This window comes from Neofelis nebulosa, chromosome 2 (assembly GCF_028018385.1).
Source record: "Neofelis nebulosa isolate mNeoNeb1 chromosome 2, mNeoNeb1.pri, whole genome shotgun sequence".
In the NCBI taxonomy this organism is placed as follows: domain Eukaryota; kingdom Metazoa; phylum Chordata; class Mammalia; order Carnivora; family Felidae; genus Neofelis; species Neofelis nebulosa.
In genome coordinates this window covers 3,575,541-3,595,348 of record NC_080783.1, presented here as the reverse complement: position 1 = coordinate 3,595,348, position 19,808 = coordinate 3,575,541, and the positions used below count along the sequence as shown (strand labels likewise).

General features: G+C 51.5%; 1 protein-coding gene across 1 annotated transcript in view; it reads right to left on the bottom strand.

Annotated features, from left to right (window-relative positions):
- Positions 1–19,808, bottom strand: part of COL6A3 (collagen type VI alpha 3 chain) — an 81,405-nt gene that overhangs the window by 24,815 nt on the left and 36,782 nt on the right. The window contains exons 10-28 of the mRNA XM_058700152.1: positions 17,919–18,533; positions 16,424–17,023; positions 15,282–15,619; positions 14,058–14,136; positions 12,808–12,953; positions 11,279–11,371; positions 10,572–10,625; positions 9,565–9,636; positions 8,575–8,601; positions 8,182–8,226; positions 8,008–8,061; positions 7,489–7,551; positions 6,357–6,422; positions 5,946–5,999; positions 3,757–3,792; positions 3,087–3,149; positions 2,200–2,262; positions 863–925; positions 74–136 (exon numbers count right to left, since the gene is read on the bottom strand). Coding sequence (XP_058556135.1) covers positions 74–136; positions 863–925; positions 2,200–2,262; positions 3,087–3,149; positions 3,757–3,792; positions 5,946–5,999; positions 6,357–6,422; positions 7,489–7,551; positions 8,008–8,061; positions 8,182–8,226; positions 8,575–8,601; positions 9,565–9,636; positions 10,572–10,625; positions 11,279–11,371; positions 12,808–12,953; positions 14,058–14,136; positions 15,282–15,619; positions 16,424–17,023; positions 17,919–18,533 — 2,594 coding nt within the window. The remainder of the gene's footprint in view (positions 1–73; positions 137–862; positions 926–2,199; positions 2,263–3,086; positions 3,150–3,756; positions 3,793–5,945; positions 6,000–6,356; positions 6,423–7,488; positions 7,552–8,007; positions 8,062–8,181; positions 8,227–8,574; positions 8,602–9,564; positions 9,637–10,571; positions 10,626–11,278; positions 11,372–12,807; positions 12,954–14,057; positions 14,137–15,281; positions 15,620–16,423; positions 17,024–17,918; positions 18,534–19,808) is intronic.

Below are 19,808 nucleotides of genomic sequence, written 5' to 3'. Positions count from 1 at the left end.
CCAGAGAAAGGCCCCATCTCCCCTGCCTCGCACCTTCCAGCAAAGGATTGGCCACAGCACATCCTGATCTTACCGTCTCCCCTCGGGGGCCCCGGCTCCCGACTCCTCCCTTTGGTCCTGGCTCTCCAGGCTCGCCCTACACACGAGAAACAAGGCTGAGACAGCTGTGGGGCTGAGACCATTTAAAACATGATTCCAAGCAATTTCTGTTCTACGTGATGCCGGCAGTAAGGTAAAGTCAGTGGGTGTTGACTGCAGCAGGGAAACCCCCCACCACCACCAAGAGACTGAGAGACAACCGTGGATTCACACAAACACATTTCCTTTACTGAGAAAAGGCTGCCCTTTGAGGCCCGTTCTGATAAATTGTGTTTTTTCTTAAGGCTTATGGAAAGTCGGTTCTCAGGCAGTCTTCGTATGACAAGCTGCTGTTATCCAAAAGAGTCAGGGAGCTGGGCCTCTTGGATTAGCTAAATATGGCCAGCAGAGCTCTGTGCGTGCGGTGCCAGTGTTTAAAGAATGTGTGTTCAATGCAACACTGGGGCTGTGCTAAGTGCCTCCCATCTGCTCTGATGACTCCAAGGAGGCCAAACTCCCGTCACATACACAGGCACGAACAGATCAGGGAATCCACCAGCTGCTGGCAGGTTCCGGCCACAAGAAAGCCAACCCGCTGAGTCCAGCCCGTGAGTTCCCTTCAGGTGGGACAGGACAGGGATCCCACTGGCCAAGCCGGGCTGGCAGCTGGGGGGGCTGGATGCAGACTAAGCAGGTGAGCACACGGACAGATGAGGGGAAGGCCACAGAGGGTATGGCTGGGCCCTGACCTCAGGAAATGAGCTCTACTTTGGTTAAGACAAACCTTTCTTCCCAGGGGACCCACTCTGCCACGTTCTCCAGGAGCACCCGCAGTCCCTCCGCTTCCCTGGAGCAGGGAGAGGAGCATGTCAATGAAATATTCACCCTCCAGCCAGAGGCCCTGCACTCGGCCCCCACCCCGCAGCACTCAGTGCCAAGTGCGGTGCCGGGGACCCAAATGCACATGGACGTGGCTTGTGCAAATCTAACACATCTGTATGACTGCTCAGAACCAGCTTCCACAAACCAACCCGTGTTGCAGTTAATATCCCGAGTCCCTGACTAGAAGAGAAGAACCCAGATTTTGTGGGACTTTGTTTCCTCTCCCTTTTCACACCTCCACAGTGACACCTGATTATACAGGTGCAGAATCCTGTACATGTATCCCCTGAGGGAGTCAGTAAATAATGAAGAAACATAGCTCTTAAAACGGGGTGCAGCCTCCAGAGCCCAGAAATGACCCACACGAACATGCGAAAAACAGGTGGTAGGAGCTCTTTGTCATTGGTGACTATTAGAAGAGTTTCACCTCACCCCCACTCCACCTTAAACTCTTGACTAATGAGAGCTTAAATAATGCTGAATAAAACCCACAAAAGCCTTGAAAATAGGTATTTATCAGACGGCGAACCAGGAAAGGAATGTCTAAGCCAACAAGGGATCTCACAAAGTTCCTACTTGGTTGCAACACCTTTTTGTCCATTTCTGTAGCAACAAGCCAGCTCTTTGCCCCTTTTCGGTTATTACTGTTTTCTGTAACACATGACAGGGTGGCTCCCTGAACAGCATGTCAGACAGGACGGACACCAAGTGTGCAGTGCTGGGGACCCGGGCCCCACACAGCTAACTCATTTCTGCTCATGGTCACCGAGCCCCGAGATGCATGTCCATGCCTGTGGTCGTTCAAGTTCAAGGAGCAGCTTCAGTGTTGAACCTGAGGGTGGGGAATGCCTTACACCGAATACCGAACCACAAGGCAAACTCCCGGGGCCACATATGAAACATTTTGGCATAAGCTGACAATTGGGGCAGATTTAGAGTTTACAAAGGTCCAGCCTCAGGCTTTGGAAGTGCAGGATGGCCTCACCACCCAGCTGGCCAGTGTTTGGAAGGAGCAGCACCGGGATTCAGAAGCCCCTGGAGCACCAAGACCAAGGGTCTCTTACTTCCTCAGGCAAACTGGCCAGTCGCCGTGAGGACTGAGGTTGACCCGGGGTCTGTGCTGGCAGGGGGGAGGCGAAGGGAGAAGTCTGTCTACTGTAACACCATCCGCAGGACCTCAGCCTGTGCGGGCCGTGCTCCCGCTTAGCTAAAGACAGGGGTGGGATCAAGCGGACTTACCCGAGGCCCAGAAATGCCTTGTTCACCGATCAGGCCTGGGGGACCTGTGGGACCAGGTGGACCCTGAAGAAGTAAAAGGCCAACATAAGTGCTGCGTTGAGGTGGCGTTCCATGAGGAACGTCAGGGTGACACCTGCACTTTGCACAGAGCCCAGAGCCTCGCTCCCGCCGGCCAAAAAGACCTCTAGAGACCATGCTTCTGTCTCAGCTGTTAACAGCAGCTCCAACCCGGGACACTAAGGGGGAGGTTAGCTTAAGAAAAATACAAGGAGCCCGGAGGGCTCAGTCGGTTAAGCGTCTGACTCTTGAGTTTAGCTCAGGTCATGCTCTCAGGATTTGTGAGTTTGAGCCCCACATCAGGCCAGAGACAGAAAGGACATCAGTGGTTTCCAGGAGCTGCAGGAGAGGATACGGGAATGACTGCCTAAGGGCTCGGGGGCTCCTCTGGGGATGATGAAAATGTTTTCAAACTATATAGAGCTAATGGTTGTACCACACTGTGAATGTATTATGTGCCACTGAACTCTTCGGTAGCTAATTCTGGGTTCGATTATATAAAACTGGCTGTCACCTCATTCAAATTGAAAACCATCTGGGGACTCCTGGGGAGCTCGGTCGGTTGAGCATCTGCCTCTTGATTTCAGCTCAGGCCACGATCTCACGCTTCGTGAGTTCAAGCCCCGGGTCGGGCTCCGTGCTGACAGCGTGGAGTCTGTTTGGGATTCTGTCTCTCGCCCGCTCCCTCTGCCCCTCCCCTGCTTGTGCTGTCCCTGTCTCTCTCAAAACAAATAAACATTTAAAAATAAACACATGGAACAATTTAAAAACACATACTGGAGTGCCTGGGCAAACATCACAAGGCGCACGGCCGTGCTGGGAGTACTGACCTGTCCACCTCGGGTGCCCTGCTCTCCCACGGAGCCCGGCTGGCCCGGGCCGCCCTTGTTGCCCTTGGAAACAAAAGAAGATGAAGGGGGGGGGGGGGGTGGTCAGAGTGGTTGAGGCCAGTGTCAGCTGTGTATTTGACAGTCATGTCTGGACAAGGGGGTAGGGGAACGGCCCCACAGGGGAGTGGAGGCCACCAGGGCAGTGGCCCCAGGATGAGACATTCAGCACGTACAGCCAGTGCCATTCTGCACGCTTACGATGGTTTCCCACACCTGCCTCACCTCTGCTCAGGATGGTTGTGAAATCAGGATTTTTGAATCCAAACCTGCCTTGCACAGCTGGGCAGGCAGACACAGCAAGACGCGGAGACCGGCCGACGAGCAGGTCAGCGGGCGCATCAGGGACGAGGGATGCCCGGACGCCCCCTGCTCCATTCCTCCCCTCAGTCTCTGCCCCTGGTCCCCACAGCCACGCGGTTTCACAAGTCGTTTGGAAGAGGCTAAATGCACGGAGTCGGTACAGAAGGTGGTGGCTGGTGTTTGAGCCCCACGCCTTGAAGGCAGAGGGACAAAGCTTTTGGCTCCCAGGCTGATTGCATTCTTGCCCTTTGAGAGCACGTGGTGAGTCATGGTGTGATGGCAGAAGAAAGGCACCAAATTAGAGACTTACCTTAGCTCCCGCTGGTCCCCTTCGGCCAAAGCCGCCCTGTGGAGGAGTCACACAAACTGAGAGGGAGCCTGGGGACGGAGCCCGGGGCTTTCTGTGACGTGAGTCGCCACGAGCCACACAATGTGCCTGGCCGGCCCTGAGCAGACTCAAGAGAGACACCCTTCCTCCTGCCCTCCTCTCCGCCAAGTTTTGCTTCCACGCTGCCCTGTTAGCCACCCAAATGGGAGTTTTCAGAGTTACTTCCAACCTGCCAAGCAAAATAATGACTCCTTCTGGCTGCACGATCCCAGCCAATTTCAAAAAAGGATGTAAAAATGGGAATGTCAACCTGTCTGTTTTTCAACCATTTTCCTAACTGCAGGCAGAAGTAATGAAATACGTCAATTATAATGGAAGGGAGTCCCAAACTCTCCAAACGCTCCTGGCCAAATATAACACACACTCAGCTAAGTAAAGCATCGGGAGTGCACATACGTGAACCTAAAAAGCCCAACCGTACTTAGTCTGGGCTCATGACTTGGCAACATCTTCCTCAATGTTCCAGAGGTGACCCTTCGTTCAAATAAATGTGGGCCCATCGCACAAGCAATGCTTTCATTCCGATTCTGTGATGGCTTCCTCTCCATCGGAAAGGTTTGGGACGGGAACGCATGAAGGTCCTGGGTGTATCTTTGTGAGGTGAAGGGTTAGTGTTCTGGACACTGTAAGTCACCAGCTCTGTTATGGGGCTTGGCCCATCTGTGGCGTCAAACAAAGAAAGACATTCTCCACTCCCAACGGGCCAGCCCAGAGACCTTCTGGGGTGACTGTTTTAACATTATTCACGATGGTGGAAACTTCTTTAATGGAAGGCCTTGGCCTCCTTCTACGGATGACACGTGGACAAGTGGAGAAGGAGACGCGCCAGGCGGCTCCTTCAGAGTAACAATCTGCCTGGCCTCCCCCAAAGGGCACAACTAGGAGTACGACCAGAGGCTAAGTGCTCAGTGATGCAGTGCTCAGGCCAGAGGCAGCCCGCAGAAGCCCCAGTGTGGCTGTGTGAGACGTGAGGTGGCCCAGTGGGAAGGACACGTTTCACCTTGGCCTGAGCCGGGCACAGCGAGGTCCTAAGGGAAGGAACCGGAGGCCCCCGGGCCAGGCCTCACCCCAGCTCAAGGGAAGAAGCGGGTGGACAAGAGCCCTTGACTCCATCAAGGGTGAACCGAGGTCTCCACCTTGCGCGCAGAAATAAAACAAACTGCAGGCAGGACCCTATTTTAAGTCACTTCGTGAAAACAAGTTTTGGTTCCATCACACGCTGAGCGGGTGGCTCGTTAGAACAGCGGGGTCTTTCCTCATTGGTCAGTTTGCAGTTCGCTCGCAGTAACACTCAGAACTTCTAAGATGGTGTTTTCAAATTTTGTTTTTCTTCTGAATTCTAAAGGCACAATTTTAAAACTTACGCCCCTAGCATACCATGTAATCACGGGTGAGAGTCATCCCTTCCAAAAGCCCCCATCTCAGGGCACAGCCCCCTGAGGGTCCAGCCACTGATGGATCCCTCACCGTGTGGCTGGTGCTGGGGAAACGGCAGAGGTACCATTTTTGGCCCCCCAGACCCAGCCTGCTGCCGCTCTGCTCTCTCAGCTTGTGAGCAGAGCCATCCTGACTGCCCCTGACGCCTTACAAACTTCCAGGCCACTCCTCCCCCGTGCAGGGACCCTCTTCCCCCTCTGGAGCCACGCTCTGTGTTCCCCGGGGCCCTGGGAGCTGCCAAGGGTTTCCCAAGGGTCGTGTACATAGCTTTGGTCATAGCAGCTCTTCGAGGGGACTCAGAGATTAGGGACGCAACGAGCTCTCCTGCAACAGACATTCGCGAAATGTCTCGAAAAGGCAACCGCCTGATGCAATTCACTAGAAAACACAATCTGGTGTCGTCGCTTGAATTACAGCCGCACCAACAAACAATGACTAAACCCACAAGCATACAACCCATCAGCCTTCTTGCCCCTCACTCCCTCCTGAGTTTGTGCTTCTGTTTGGATTTTTTAAATATTTAGCGGGACAGAGCCTAGCCACATGTTTGAAATCCACCCCAAAGCCCCCAAGTAAAAAGTTGCTGAGTAACGCTGCCCCAGATCGTGTTGGTGATTCAGGAGGCACTTGCTAGGACTCCCCACAAAGCCCCCTGAGCCCCAAGAGGCACTCACGTCCTTCCCGGTTTCTCCAGGCCTTCCAGATACCCCGTCTCTCCCAGGGAGACCCTGACATGGAGAAAAAATCAGCATAAGACTCTCGTCCAACTCTGGCATATTGTGCCAGAGACCACGGGGAAGGGGGTTGCTTGTACACATGGCAGGGGGCGGGGGGATGCTTGGTGGGACCCCTTAGACGGGGGTCATGCCGTCTGCACGAGCCTGAGAAGCGCTTTCCGTAAATACCTAAGGGGCATAAATTCTGCAGAAAAGGAGCCCCTCTGGGTAGCAGCTGGAGACTGCCTTCCCAGGCACACAGTCCACACCCGACCTCGTGTGCCCATAGCCGTGAAGACCACTTCTGTGGCCCCTGTGGCTGGGGGTGAGCCCTCGGCAAAGGGGGTCCGGGGATGCAGAGCACCGTACCATGGGGCCGATGTCTCCAGTTTCTCCTTTGGGCCCTCTCTGCTGACTGTCCCGTCCTGAGTCACCCTGCAGACAACACAGGTCAGGGACATGAGCCACGTGTGCAAGAAAAAGGCACTTCAAATTCACCTTAGGTAAACAGAAGAGTTTGCCACCCTTCTCAGTCTATGGCTCTACAAAACCTATAGGCCAACCCCCTCCCGAGCCAGCCTCCCTCCTCCTGGGCCAGCCTCCCTCCTCCCCACCACCCCCCCTTCCCCCACCCCTGCCCTGCCAGCCTCCCTTCCTCCTGGGCCAGCCTCCCTCCTCCTGGGCCAGCCTCCCTCCTCCCCACCACCCCCCTTCCCCCACCCCTGCCCTGCCAGCCTCCCTTCCTCCTGGGCCAGCCTCCCTTCCTCCTGGGCCAGCCTCCCTCCTCCTGGGCCAGCCTCCCTCCTCCTGGGCCAGCTTCCCTCCTCCCCACCACCCCCCTTCCCCCACCCCTGCCCTGCCAGCCTCCCTTCCTCCTCCCAGGCCAGCCTCCCTCCTCCTGGGCCAGCCTCCCTCCTCCTGGGCCAGCCTCCCTCCTCCCCACCGGGCCAGCTTCCCTCCTCCTGGGCCAGCTTCCCTCCTCCCTACCAGGCCAGCTTCCCTCCTCCCCACCCGGCCAGCCTCCCTCCTCTGGGCCAGAACAAGGCAAGAGAGACGGTGAGGCACTATTCTCCCTGTTGAGGAAGGACCGCTGCCCACTGCCCAGGGCTGAGAGTGGTTTGGGACCCCACGATCAGGCTGTCAGAGTGAGATGGGTGGGCTATGGGGGATGTGGCCAAGGCGTGGCCCCTCAAGGTCCTACATTTTTGTCACCTCTGATACTTTTCTGAGCACCCGACCCCGCTAGATTAAAGCGCCTTGAGACCACCTTTGAGGGAAATTCCTGAGGCCTTCGTATGACAGGCCTTGCAAACACTATCTTTGCAGCTAGAGAGCAAACGTGTCTCCAAAACTGTAGGAGGAGGACAAGCCATGTACATTATCAACACATTCTAAAGCAATTTCAAAACTCTGGTTAAAAGCTCTTCCTCCCAACTCACTTCCCAACGACCCCCCCTCCCCAGACTTGGGTCCCAAACTGTCCGTGAGAAAGCTCCCTTACCGGGTCACCTCGAATTCCAACGTCTCCCCTCTCCCCTTTGTCCCCTTTGGGTCCTTTGTCACCCTAAATAAAAAATACCAGCAGAGACAAAAATTAGATAAGGTTTCAAATTTGTACCTCCCCCTTAAAAATCACATTCTTCAGTTTATAAATCTTAAAAAGAAGAGTATCTCCCGTTTACGCGTTTATGTGAAGGTAAATTTACTTCCAAATATTTCCAATTTGTTCAGGTAATCCCAAATCTTTACTAGGACCTACTCTGGACCAGGCACCAGGGATTTATTTAAACAGAACACAGTCAGTCCCTGCCCTAGGAGATATACTCTTCAGGCTAAAAGATACGATGTAATTGTCACAACGGACAGAGGACACAGGAGACACCACGGAAGCACCCCCAGAGGACATCAGGGAAGGCTGCCTGGAGGAAGCAGTCTTTACATACAAGAATAAAAAAAAAATTTCCTTAGGTGAAAAGTTTTTAGTTTTTCCACAGTGGAAACACTATGGAAACATACTTACCCTTCTGCCGGGACTCCCTTTCTCTCCAGGAGAACCGGGCAATCCTTTGTCCCCCTGTCAAAGACAACAAGAAAACGTCACTCCTGGCACAATTTGCACCGTAGACTGAAGCGTGAGTCACAGGGATGCTCGGGACCGGACACGGTTGGGACTTAAGAGTATGAAATTGCTTACATCTTCGCCGTTGAGACCATCCAGCCCGATTTCTCCTAATTCACCCTGCACGGGAACAAGACACACGGTGAGGGGAGAAAGCCATCTGGTAAAGGAAAAATGATCCAAACGGGGAACGCTTTGAATTTCAAAAACGAGGGGCGCCCCGGGTGGCTCAGTCGGTTGAGCGTCCGACTTCGGCTCAGGTCGTGATCTCACGGTTCGTGGGCTCGAACCCCGCATCGGGCTCTGTGCTGACGGCTCAGAGCCTGGAGCTTGCTTTGGGGTCTGTGTCTCCCTCTCTCTCTGCTCCTAACCCATTCGCTCTTGCTTTCTCTCAAAATTAAATAAACATCCCCCCAAAAATTTGAAGATAAATAAATAAATTTCAGAAACGAAAACCAGCGTAGGTACCTTCTCTCCTGGGAATCCGCGAGAGCCCTGGAAGGGAGAGGAAAGGGGAAACATTAGCTCCTCCCTGAAGGCCAAAGAGAAGAGGCTAGAACAGCAGGGAGTGGAGGGGGGGGCCCACCCCACCTGAACGCCCTGAGTCTGAAATTCAGTGCTGGGGATTCATCTGTCTGCCTTGTGCCCTCTCCATCCCGTGGGGGATCCTGAGGCTAATTTCCCTGGCCCTGAGCAGGTGGCCTTCTTGGCTCCTTGGTCAGGAGGGGTGGGTCCTGAAAGCCAGGGACCCGGCTACAAGACCCCTTTGTGACTTTGCCACATGCTGGCCCTTTCCCTTCAGCACCTGCTTTCAAACCTCAGCAAACAGAGGAGAAAGCACATTCAAGTATTCCACACAAGGAATTTTCCAGCACGAGCCACCCTCTTGCTTCCTTCCACCCCGCCTGGATACCACCCTGGCTCCTCTGGGGGGCCCCGGGGGCTGGAGCTGCTGCCCCCCGCCCCCGGCCCGTGTTCTCTGTCCTTGTGACTCCTTCCTGGCTGCTCTACAGGCCGTATAAAATGCCTCCTTCATGGGGGGCGGGAGGGAGGGGAGGGTGGGTGATGGGCATCGAGGAGGGCACCTGCCGGGAGGAGCACTGGGTGTTGTATGGAAACCAACTTGACAATAAATTTCATATTTAAAATAATACAAAAAAATACAAAGAAATATAAAGTAAAAAAGAAAAAGAAAAAGAAAAAAAGAAAACGCTTCCTTCATTCGCAGGCTCCCTTCCCAGCGCAGCCAGTGCCGCTGACCCGCCAGACTGCGCCTTCTCGCCACGATGCGAGGCCACTGGCTGCTGCACACGGATGACACAGAGGCCCCGGGGGCCTTCCTCCCCAAGGAGGCATTTGGGGAAACTGTCTCCCTTCTGCACGTGCCACTGAAAGCCTCTGCCTGCGGGGCCCTGGTGCTGCGGTCCCCACGCTCACGCAGGGCTCAGCACACAGTACCTTTATTCCTCTCTGCCCGGGGCAGCCCTGGAAACCTTGAGTGCCGTTCACGCCCGGAGGACCCCGTTCACCCTGCGGGAGAAACGAAGGCAGTTACAAGGCGGAGCTCCGGGCCACCACGCCTCCTCTGAGTGCGCAGCCCCGGGAGGGTGTGGCCTAGAAAGTGGATTTCGCTGGGCTGGCGGGGATGCTGTTCCATCCCGGTGGGGCCTCCAGCATTCCTGCACCCCCCGGCCCTGGGCCTGGCCTTGAACCTGCAGTTCCTGCCCCTGGAGGGACCAGGGAGGGTCTGCAGCTCAAAAGGGTACCAGGGTGAGCAGGTCACTGGGTCCTGGGTGTGCATGAGTGTCGGGTGCCCACAGAATCCCGGGCCTGACAGTTCCTCTGCATGGTCCCTTGTTCCCGGCTCTCCAGTGGGTCCTGGGGCCAGCCTGACACCCAGCACTGCCAGCTGGGACCCTGTGATTTCACCACTCCCCATGGACCCTGTATCCCCGTCCCAGAGCTGGGCTTCTTTCTAGTGTCTCAAAGCCTCTCGGACCACATCTGTCCCAGGCACTGCTTCTCAAACCCCCAACCAGACCCTCTGGCTACTGATGACCCAAGTCAGTAAACCTCCCTTAAAGGGCGTGACCCCGACGACCACCCTGGTTGGGTTTCCCGGGCGCCGCTGCCCCGGCTCACTCCCCTCTCTGCTTGGATGTCTGGGTCTGCTGGGTATGCCCCACTCGGTGGCCCCCAGTCTCAGAAGCCATTAAGTCTCTCCCTCTGAAATAAGACCAGCAAAGTGCCTTCATTTCATGTCCACATCTGTCCTGTTGGGGACGTCACACTCTTCTCCCCAGTGTAGAAATCTGAGTGGAGCTGCTAAGGAGGTTAGAAACTGATGTTATCCCAGTAGGAAAGTCATTGGAAATGGAACAGATTATGAGCTCCACAATTCAACCCCAATGAGCGAGGAACAAGGAGGCAATAAAAGCTTAAAGAACAAGCCATCTTGTACTTACGGGTCCGCCCTCGTCACCAGGATAACCTCGGTAGCCATCTTCCCCGGGAATACCCTAGAACAGAGGAAGTTCGTGCTTCAGTTAAACCTCGTAGTTTTCTTTGTTCTCCAAGTATCGCCCTGCCCCCCTTTCTTGGTAGAGCAATGCCACCATGTAACACGGCTTTAGGTGTCCCCTTGAACTGGGGTTTCTTCTTATTGTTACAGCATAATTAATCTATCAGAATCTTTAAGGCTCGTCTCCACCAAGAAATCCTGCCAGTTTCCTGTAACTTAGACACCTACTAAGAATCCTTGCTGACCTTCCACAATGAGGATGCCAGTCAGTGATGCCCACTAATTTTAACATTATTTTTTTAAGTTTACTTACATTTATCTTAAAAGCGAGAGAGAGAGAGAGCAGAGGAGGGGCAGAGAGAGAGGGAGAGAGAGAATTCCAAGCAGGCTCCACCCTGTCAGTACAGAGCCCGATGTAGGGCTCGATCTCAAGAATCGTGAGATCAAGAGCCGGACAATTAATCAACCGACTGAGCCACCCAGGGACCCCTGATTTTAGCATTATTTTATAAAATGATAAACAGACCCCCTCACCCCAAGGAAAGAGAGAAGGCAGCAGGCATTCAGCAGCCCTCAAGGCCTCATGTTGCAACCCTTTGGACTCTCCTGAAATCTGGTCCCAGATGTCAGAGAAGGGCAAAGCCACCCTACCTTTGGCCCGATGCTGCCAATGGGCCCGCGGTCTCCCCTTTGCCCGGAGCATTTGCAGGGAACCCCACAGCAAGCTTTCTCAGCAATGTTGTCCTACCAAAAGGAAAAGAAAGTTCAAGTCTGAACAAATGCCTAGGAAAAAAAAAAAAAAAGCATAAATATGCCGTGAAGGTCAAAATCGATGTACGTGGATTTCACGGTGAGAGATGATCTTCTTCCCGCATAGAATTTCCTCCAAGACTGCTCAGCAGTCAGGGTGGCAGAGGGAAGTCACCAATGTAGGAGCATGGACAGCAACCAAAGTAACACAGATCATACTCACGGTGTCACCGCAGGCTCGGCCTTATTTCTAAAAGTTTCCAACATACGTATCCAAATTTCAAATGTTAAGCATAACTTACATATTTTTAAAACCCCGAAGAGCAAGACCTAACAAATAAATTGCATACGGCCGGGACAGAATGCGGTTCCACAACGGAGATCTGTACACCCTTCCTCAGGACCATGGTCAGAGCACAGACTGTGGCTCCAGCTGGGAGGAGACCTTGGGAACAGTCGCGGTGTGGGGCCGACACACAAGTGGTCCCCGCCTCTTGGCCACCAGCACCGCCACTCTGGGCCACCAGTGCGGCCACACTCATCAGACACCCTCGACGTTCCCTTCCCATCCTAACCCCTGACCTTATTGGGAAAGCGCATGCCCAACAAACATTTCCATCTGCTAAACTCGTGGTGCTCCAACACTTTTCTCACGGCGAGCTTCCTAGAGTTTTCATTTCCTCCATGGCCCGGATGCATCAACTAACGCAACCTCCTTCCACCCAATAAAAAAATAAAATCCCAATTCCAGCCCTAGGAAGAATGCAGGAGGGAAGAAGGAACAGTCAGTTTATCCTCCATCTCACTGTTGCCACCAGAAAGCAATTTCCAAGATGACCACTCACCCCCACGTCCCCCAAAAAGCCCACCCACTCCCGGCCCCAGGGCTAGCACCTCTGGCTGAGAGAGGCTGAACCCCAGCATTAGGATGCCGCATGAGGACACCTTTATTTCCTCCAAAGGAAATTAGGAGAGAAGACAAGGGAGGTGCCCCTCTGCCCAGAAACGGTCTTTCTTTTCCTGCATCGTCTTATTTTCACATGTAACTTTTGGATGCTGAGGACAGTTTCCTGTTTGGGGACAGTCACTCTGATGTCTTGCCTTCCCAGCCATCTTATGAACGGAAAGGTTCTCACGAAAGGGAGCAGAGAGGAACCTGTCAGGTAACACCACCAGCATGCCTCGAGCCCCATTTTCCAGCTCGCTGCTTTCCCAGCTCTTGGACACCTCCGTGTTCTGGACTCACGCCTGGGATGGCCACGAGGCAGGTCCCAAGTGAATTAAATAAACCGAATTACCCACCCGAAGGGCCCCTCTGCCATTCACCTCGCAAACAAACAAACAAACAAACAGAAATGCCTTCGTGATCTTAAATGACAGAAAAAATGGGTGTCTTGACCGCTTTGTGCGTAAGAGACACAAAAACTCACGAGCTGCTCTGCCAGTTCATAATCGAGGTCCAGCAGGTTAAGCCTCAGGGGCCTGTTGTACATGAAACCTCGCCCGAACTCCAACTGCATCATCAGCTCCAAGTTGGCTACACGTTCAAGGCCCACCAGGATCAGAGCTTGGACGCCTGCAGGGGGAGGCACATTCAGCGCGGCTCAGCTGGGCATTCCAGAACCACCATGGCTTTTCCCTCCTAACTTTTTTTCTAAAAGAAAAAACTTCAGGGGCGCCTGGGTGGCTCAGTCGGTGAAGCGTCCAGCTTCGGCTCAGGTCACGATCTCACGGTTCGTGAGTTCAAGCCCCGCGTCGGGCTCTGTGCTGCCAACTCAGAGCCTGGAACCTGCTTCGGATTCTGTGTCTCCCTCTCTCTGCCACTCCCCTGCTCATGCTCACTCGCACTCTCTCGCTCTCTCGCTCTCTCTCAAAGGTAAACATTAAAAAACTGCTTTAAAGAAAACTTCAGTATAAAATGTGACCTTTACCTAAAACATGTTGAATCAAACCAGTTAGCTTCTCTGAAGAGTTAAAATACTGGAACTTTGGAATTCTCTAGCAATTGTTCAAGGAATGTCAGTAACTAAACTGATCAGCAGAATACAGGAAGTGACACCATGAAACGCATTCATACGTAGATTCTCCAAGTCTGACAAAACTCAGGTGTGCTTGGGGAGAGTTGCCACACCACACCCCCAACACCAGATAGTAGCAATCTCGTCCTCTTGGCTCAGGAAAAGCCAGCTAATAGAGAACACTCTTAGGATAAGTTATGCTTTTTGTGAGCCTCTGGTGTTGGCATTCACTTTGTGATAATCAGTGTGACCAGATTCCAAACCAAATAAACAGGTATTACATCTGATAATGGGCATCCTTGTCTGTCTAGTTACCTTAAATCTGGAAGATGTGGTTTCATTGTTTATTTTAGAGCAAAGTGCATTTTCTGCTTTAAGTTGTAATGTTTTCAAGCGGTAATCACAAAGTCATGTTCTTTTGCAAAAGCATCATGCTTTCAAGACGTTCTACCACCCGAATGAGTCTGAGAGCCTGAGGGTCCTGGGTCAGGATTTGGTGAGGAAGCCGACTGTGGCACGAGGGGAACCGCGGTAGCCCCAGGGAGGCGACAGAGGGCCAGGCTGCGAGAAGGAGTCCCCCGGGTCCCCCAGAGGACTCTAGCAGGGTGGTGTCCCTGCCTCACCCAGGCCAACTTCTCCTGTTTGGAAAGCCCACAACCCACCTTCTTGTCGGAGATCCTCAGACGCCCTTTGTAAATCAGCCAGATCTCCGTCCACCCCATCGGTAAAATGAATGACCACCTAAAAGTAAAAGAGGGTGTCAAACCCCAGCCAAAATTACAAAGAAATGACCTCCCGGGGGTCGGGGAGATAGGCCCATTCAAACCCTCCATCCACAGTTGAGGAGACTGGGGCCAACGTTGAGAAACAGTCATCCCCACTCATGGTTCTTTAATACCATGCACTAAAGGAGGGATAAACGAAGTGGGTATATGGTGGTGTTTGATTTACTAAAAAAAAAAAAAATTATAATAAAAATAAAAACAGTATTCATCTCATTTTCCTAATGTATGTGATGTAGTTTCTAGAAATGTGTGTGTGTGTGTGTGTGTGTGTGTGTGCGCGCGCGCGCTACGGGCTGAACCATGTCCCTCCAAAAATCGTATGTCGAAGCCCTAAACTTCAGTCCCTCAGAATATGACTGTATTTGGTGATAGAGCTTTTAAAGTGTCATTAAATTCAGTGAGGCCACTGGGACCATGTGGTCTCTATTCCGATGTGACTGGTCTCCTTCTAAGAGAGATTGGGAAACAGACACACACAGAGGGAAGCCCGAATGGAGACAGAAGGAGAAGGTGGCCATCCGCAAGCCAAGGAGAGAGGCCTCCAAAGAAACCAACCCAGCAGAGACTGATCTCAGACTTCCAGCGTCCAGGACTGGGAGAATACATTTCTGTTGTTTAAGCCACCCATTCTGTAGTAATATGTCTTGTCAGCTCTAGAAGACTAATGCTGTGTGTGTGTGTGTGTGTGTGTGTATGTGTGTGCGTATTCACACTATATATGTATGTATCTGTATGTAGGTACACATACACGCAGAGAGAATGAGAGAAGAGACCGTGATGTACTCAACAGGTAGGACAATAATCAAAAAGGAATTAATCATAAATTCAGCTCAATCAAGCTTAATTACTGATTTCCAGGATTTTTTTTAGAGCATAAGTAAAACTATTGAAACGGGACAGATATCACATTTTGGACTTTTATGACCAGTTGACGATAAAGCACTTTTACGTTCAGGCACCACCAACCCCATCAAGCATGAAAAGCGCTTCTAGAAGAACACTTGGGGGTAAGGGGCTTCTGGACACGGAGGTGCTCCTCCTGACCAGTACAAGTCCAGAAACTGCACGGGAACCTGGAACAAGGGGGGAGCCCATGCTCACCTTTACGTTGTCTGCTGAGGACTGTCTGAACTTGTTCTGATAGACCTTCAGCGTGTCCGCAGTGAGGACGTAGGGGTGCTGGCTGCGCATGTTCTGGAACTTCTCAAACAGCTCCGGCTGGTACTCGGCAAAGTCAAAGGCCTCCACGGGGCCCGAGGGCGTGTTGGCCACCACCGACACGCGCACAGTGGGCATCTGGCCGCCGGTGCAGCTGATTCTTTGCATCTGGCTGATTCTATTCAAGATGGTGTCCACCTTGGACTCAAGGCCCTTCTGGGTCACAAATACGTTCTGATCTCTTGACCCATCAAACCCCAGAATCACATCCAGATTACAGACTGCAAAAAGGAAAGGAGGCAGTGAGCTCTAAGTCGAGGTGGCCGAGATGGGTCCAATACACAGGCACAGCCCCAGGACGTGGACCGGGCATCACGCTCGAGGGCAAAATGAGATCCTCTATGTATGAGCTTTGAGAAACAATTCAGTCTGCCTCTCTCTCAGGGAACACCAGTGCTGACTCTTAGGAACTGAAAGCATAGGCCATTTTAACGTGTTTGCTTTTCTGGAGTGTTCATCACTTTTGGCCTGCTCTACAGCAGGTGTTTACATCCATCTCAAGATTGTGCTTTAAATGAAATGCACTTGAGAACTCAAATACTCTGAACTCAAATAGTTGATCTAAGGAGCCTATAAACAGAAACAGGGATCAGTAAGTCTGAATAATTTGGGGAATTCAAGAATAGAGGGGGAAAATACATCTTATAAGATCAAGAAAATACAGACTTCCACGCTTACCCTGAAAGATAAGATATCCTTATCGATAACAGGGGCTAAGTGGTTACCAGGATCCAACCCACACAGTTGGATAAGCAGAATGCCTGAAGCAGCCAAAGGCTCAAGGAATCCATAGGCCAGCAGCGGGCATCTAAATATCTAAACTAGGTCCAGGGGTGCCTGGGTGGCTCAGTCGGCTAAGTATCTGACTTAAGCTCAGGTCATGATGCTGTAGTTCGTGGGTTCAAGCCCCACACTGGTATCCATGCTTATAGTGCAGAGCCTGCTTGGGATTCTCTCTCTCTCTCTCAACAGATGCTCCACATTGGCATGACAGGATGAAAATGTACCTAAAGGGGATTGGTTACCTTTGGAAACATCGGTCACGCCCGGACATAAGGTTTCATGCATCGCATCGTGCAGAGTTTCCAAAACTTGCTCGCTCAGCTCAGACAGCTCCTGGACGTTCCCCACACGGAACGCCGTGGCGCTGTTGGATGCGATCTTCCCAATCTCCTCTGAGTCGATGTTCTTCACGCCCACGGCAAACACTTTGACACCTCTCTGGGTGAGAGCCAGGCTGGCTTCCTGGGCATCCTCCACCGACTTCCCGCCCGTGATCACAAATGCTATCTGAGGGACCCTCTGATCCAGGCGGCTGCCCGCCTCCGGCACGAAATGATTCAGCCGCAGGTGCTGGAGGCCCACCTTGGTGTTTGCGTGTCTCCCCCCTTTGTAGACCACTTTGTTGATAGCGTCGATAATCTGCTGCTTGGTGGTAAAGTCCCTCAGGAAGAACTCATCGGTGGGGTCAGAGTTGTACTGGACCAGCCCCACTTGGATGGAGTCGCCCCCCTCATACAGCGTGTCCACAATTTCAGACACGAAACGGAGCACTTCCTGGAAACTGTCCCTCCTGAAATTGATGGAGCCGTCCAACAGGAACACAACGTCTGCTTTCTTTTTCTCTAAAAGCGGTTAAAATGGAAAGGAGAAATTTGGTTTCCACATCCAGAACAAATACACAAAGTGTAAAATAACTGGAAAAAGGCATTCTTATAACTCGTTCACAGCAGACACCTTTGCTTTATTCCATGCCTCTACAGGGCCCAAATTCACAGCCACCATCATGCTAAAAACAAGAAGATACATGATAAATCATCTGAACAAAAAGCTAGGAGGCAGGAGGACTCAGGGAAACCGAGAACTGAGTCCTGGTTATCCCATGCAAAATGGCATTACGGCAGATTCAACGGTCCATGAACTCAGATGTTTTAGGAAATGCCGCTAAACACGATCCTTCTGGTCAGAAATAAACAATGGTGTCTGACGGGTATTGGGAGAGATATGCTAGGGGCAGAACGAAAAAGGGCTGGGAGAAATAGACTGGAAATAGGAAATAGACCCTATACACCTTTGGAGGGCTGCCTGCCAGCATGCTAAGAGCTCCATAGAAGCCTGCCAAAAATGAAAGGCATTTGATGGTAATTTCCTAATTATAATCAAACAACGAAGACTAGAGTAAAAGAGGGGTATGGATTGGCCAACCTCAAAGATGCTGTCCTATTCTGAGAGCCAGTGAATCTGCGGTTAGTCCTCAATGCACTTTCATAGAACCTTTCAGCGGGGCCACAACTAGCCTCATAGGAGGCTCACGGAAGAATTAATGACCCTATGCTTTCCGGGTTATGTTTCCTTCTACAGTTTCAACGAAGTCATTTTTCCAGGATTTAGTTTCTAATATTATACGCAGCAACGACCATAACAGAAGAAAACTATTAAAATACATGCTAATTGCATTTTTTTTTCAATTAAAAAATAACAGATGTCACACTCTGTAGTTATGTGTCCCAGAGGTCATACCTGGCCGTGAGGGAGACGGTATGTCCACTCCTGGAGGTGCAGGTGTGATCCCGGAAGGTCCAAAAGAGTTCATGATTTTGTCTTCTATGTTGGGGAGGTCTCTGAATTCTCGCACCGTGAAGACCAGTCTGGGGTCATTGGTGATGGTCTGCAGCTCTGTTCTGTCAACATTTCGGTCTCCTACCCCTAAACTCACAATCCCTGAGGAGCTAATCACCTGTGAAAACCTGGAAATATCATCCTGGGATTTTCCACCCAGAAACAGAACGAGGTGTTGGGGTACGCCATCTTCTATCCGGCTCCCAGCAGACTTGACAAAGAGATTTCTTGCCACAAATTCCAGAGCTTTGCCGGTATTCAGCGGGGACCCCCCTTTGAACCTCAGGCGACGTATTGCATCAAGCACAGGGGCCTGGGATCTGTGGGTCTTCAGGTAGAATTCTGGGAAGACCTCATTGCTGAACTGTACAACCCCAATCCTCACTTTGTTGGGGCCAATGTTGAGTCTGCGAACAATTCTGCTAACAAAGTCCCGAATATGCGCAATGCCATCTGGCCTGACGCTGTCAGAGCTATCAATTAGGAAGACAATGTCTGCAGCATCACTCTCAACATCTGCGGATAGAAAGAAAGGAAGAGGAAAACTCAGTATGTGGCTGGTGTTTCTTTGGCTTTGTTTCTGCTTTTGTTTCTGAACTTGGAACTATCTTACACTATCTTGCACAGTGTTAACTAGCATTAAAATTACAAGCTAGCGCACATGTGTTTATCTCTTGAGCTTTTTAAAATTAATCATTAAGGGGCACCTGGGTGGCTCAGTCAGTTACGCATCCGACTTCACCTCGGGTCATGATCTCACGGTTCGTTTCATGAGTTCAAGCCCCATGTCGGGCTCTGTGCTGACAGTTTGGAACCCGGAAACTGCTTTGGTTTCTGTGTCTCCCTCTCTCTCTGCCCCTCCCCTGCTTGCTCTCGCTCTCTCTCTCTCTCTCTCTCTCTCAAAAATAAACATTAAATTTTTTTAACTCCTCATTAAAAATTGGGCTTTTTTCACCAAAACAGTGTCCACTTCTTAAAATCTTTGAAGTTCTCCAAAAGTTTCTAAGTTTACTCTATTTTAATTATGGCTTTGAAGTCTGGGTTACAACCAGTTTTAAAAATGTAAACAGCATTGGGGCGCCTGGGTGGCTCAGTCGGTTAAGCGTCCGACTTCAGCTCAGGTCACGATCTCGCGGTCCACGAGTTCGAGCCCCGCATCGGGCTCTGGGCTGATGGCTCAGAGCCTGGAGCCTGCTTCCGATTCTGTATCTCCCTCTCTCTCTGCCCCTCCCCTGTTCATGCTGTGTCTCTCTCTGTCTCAAAAATAAATAAACGTTAAAAAAAATTTTTTTTTAAATGTAAACAGCATTTAGCAACTGGATTATCAGAATCTACAAAATCATGAGCTGTTACTACCAGAAGGGATCAAGATCTCCCAGAACATCATTGGTGTGCAAGAAGAGGGAGCCAGCTAAGGTCAAAAGTCCTCTCTGTCCAAGGCCACCACTTAGGTAGTGACACCCGGAGAATGCCAACTGTCTCCCAGTGTGCCACAACAGCTCCCCAGGTGTTTGACTCATGGTATTTCTTCTTGCCCACATATCCCTAGCATTTATACAATTTTTTTGTTTTCACTGTTATTTCCCCTATTTTCTTTATGTGAGTCTATTTTTGGCTACAAAACTAATCCAAAAGTCCTGGGAAAGACGAGCCATGTTTTCCTTTTAGTTAGAATTCTAGATACTTCTTGGAGGCTATTTTATTAACTAGTCCTATGTTGCCACTCAACAAGTTCAGCCTGTCTTTCGCTTCACAAATCGTAGGGCTGCTTGTAATGGAAACACAGCACAG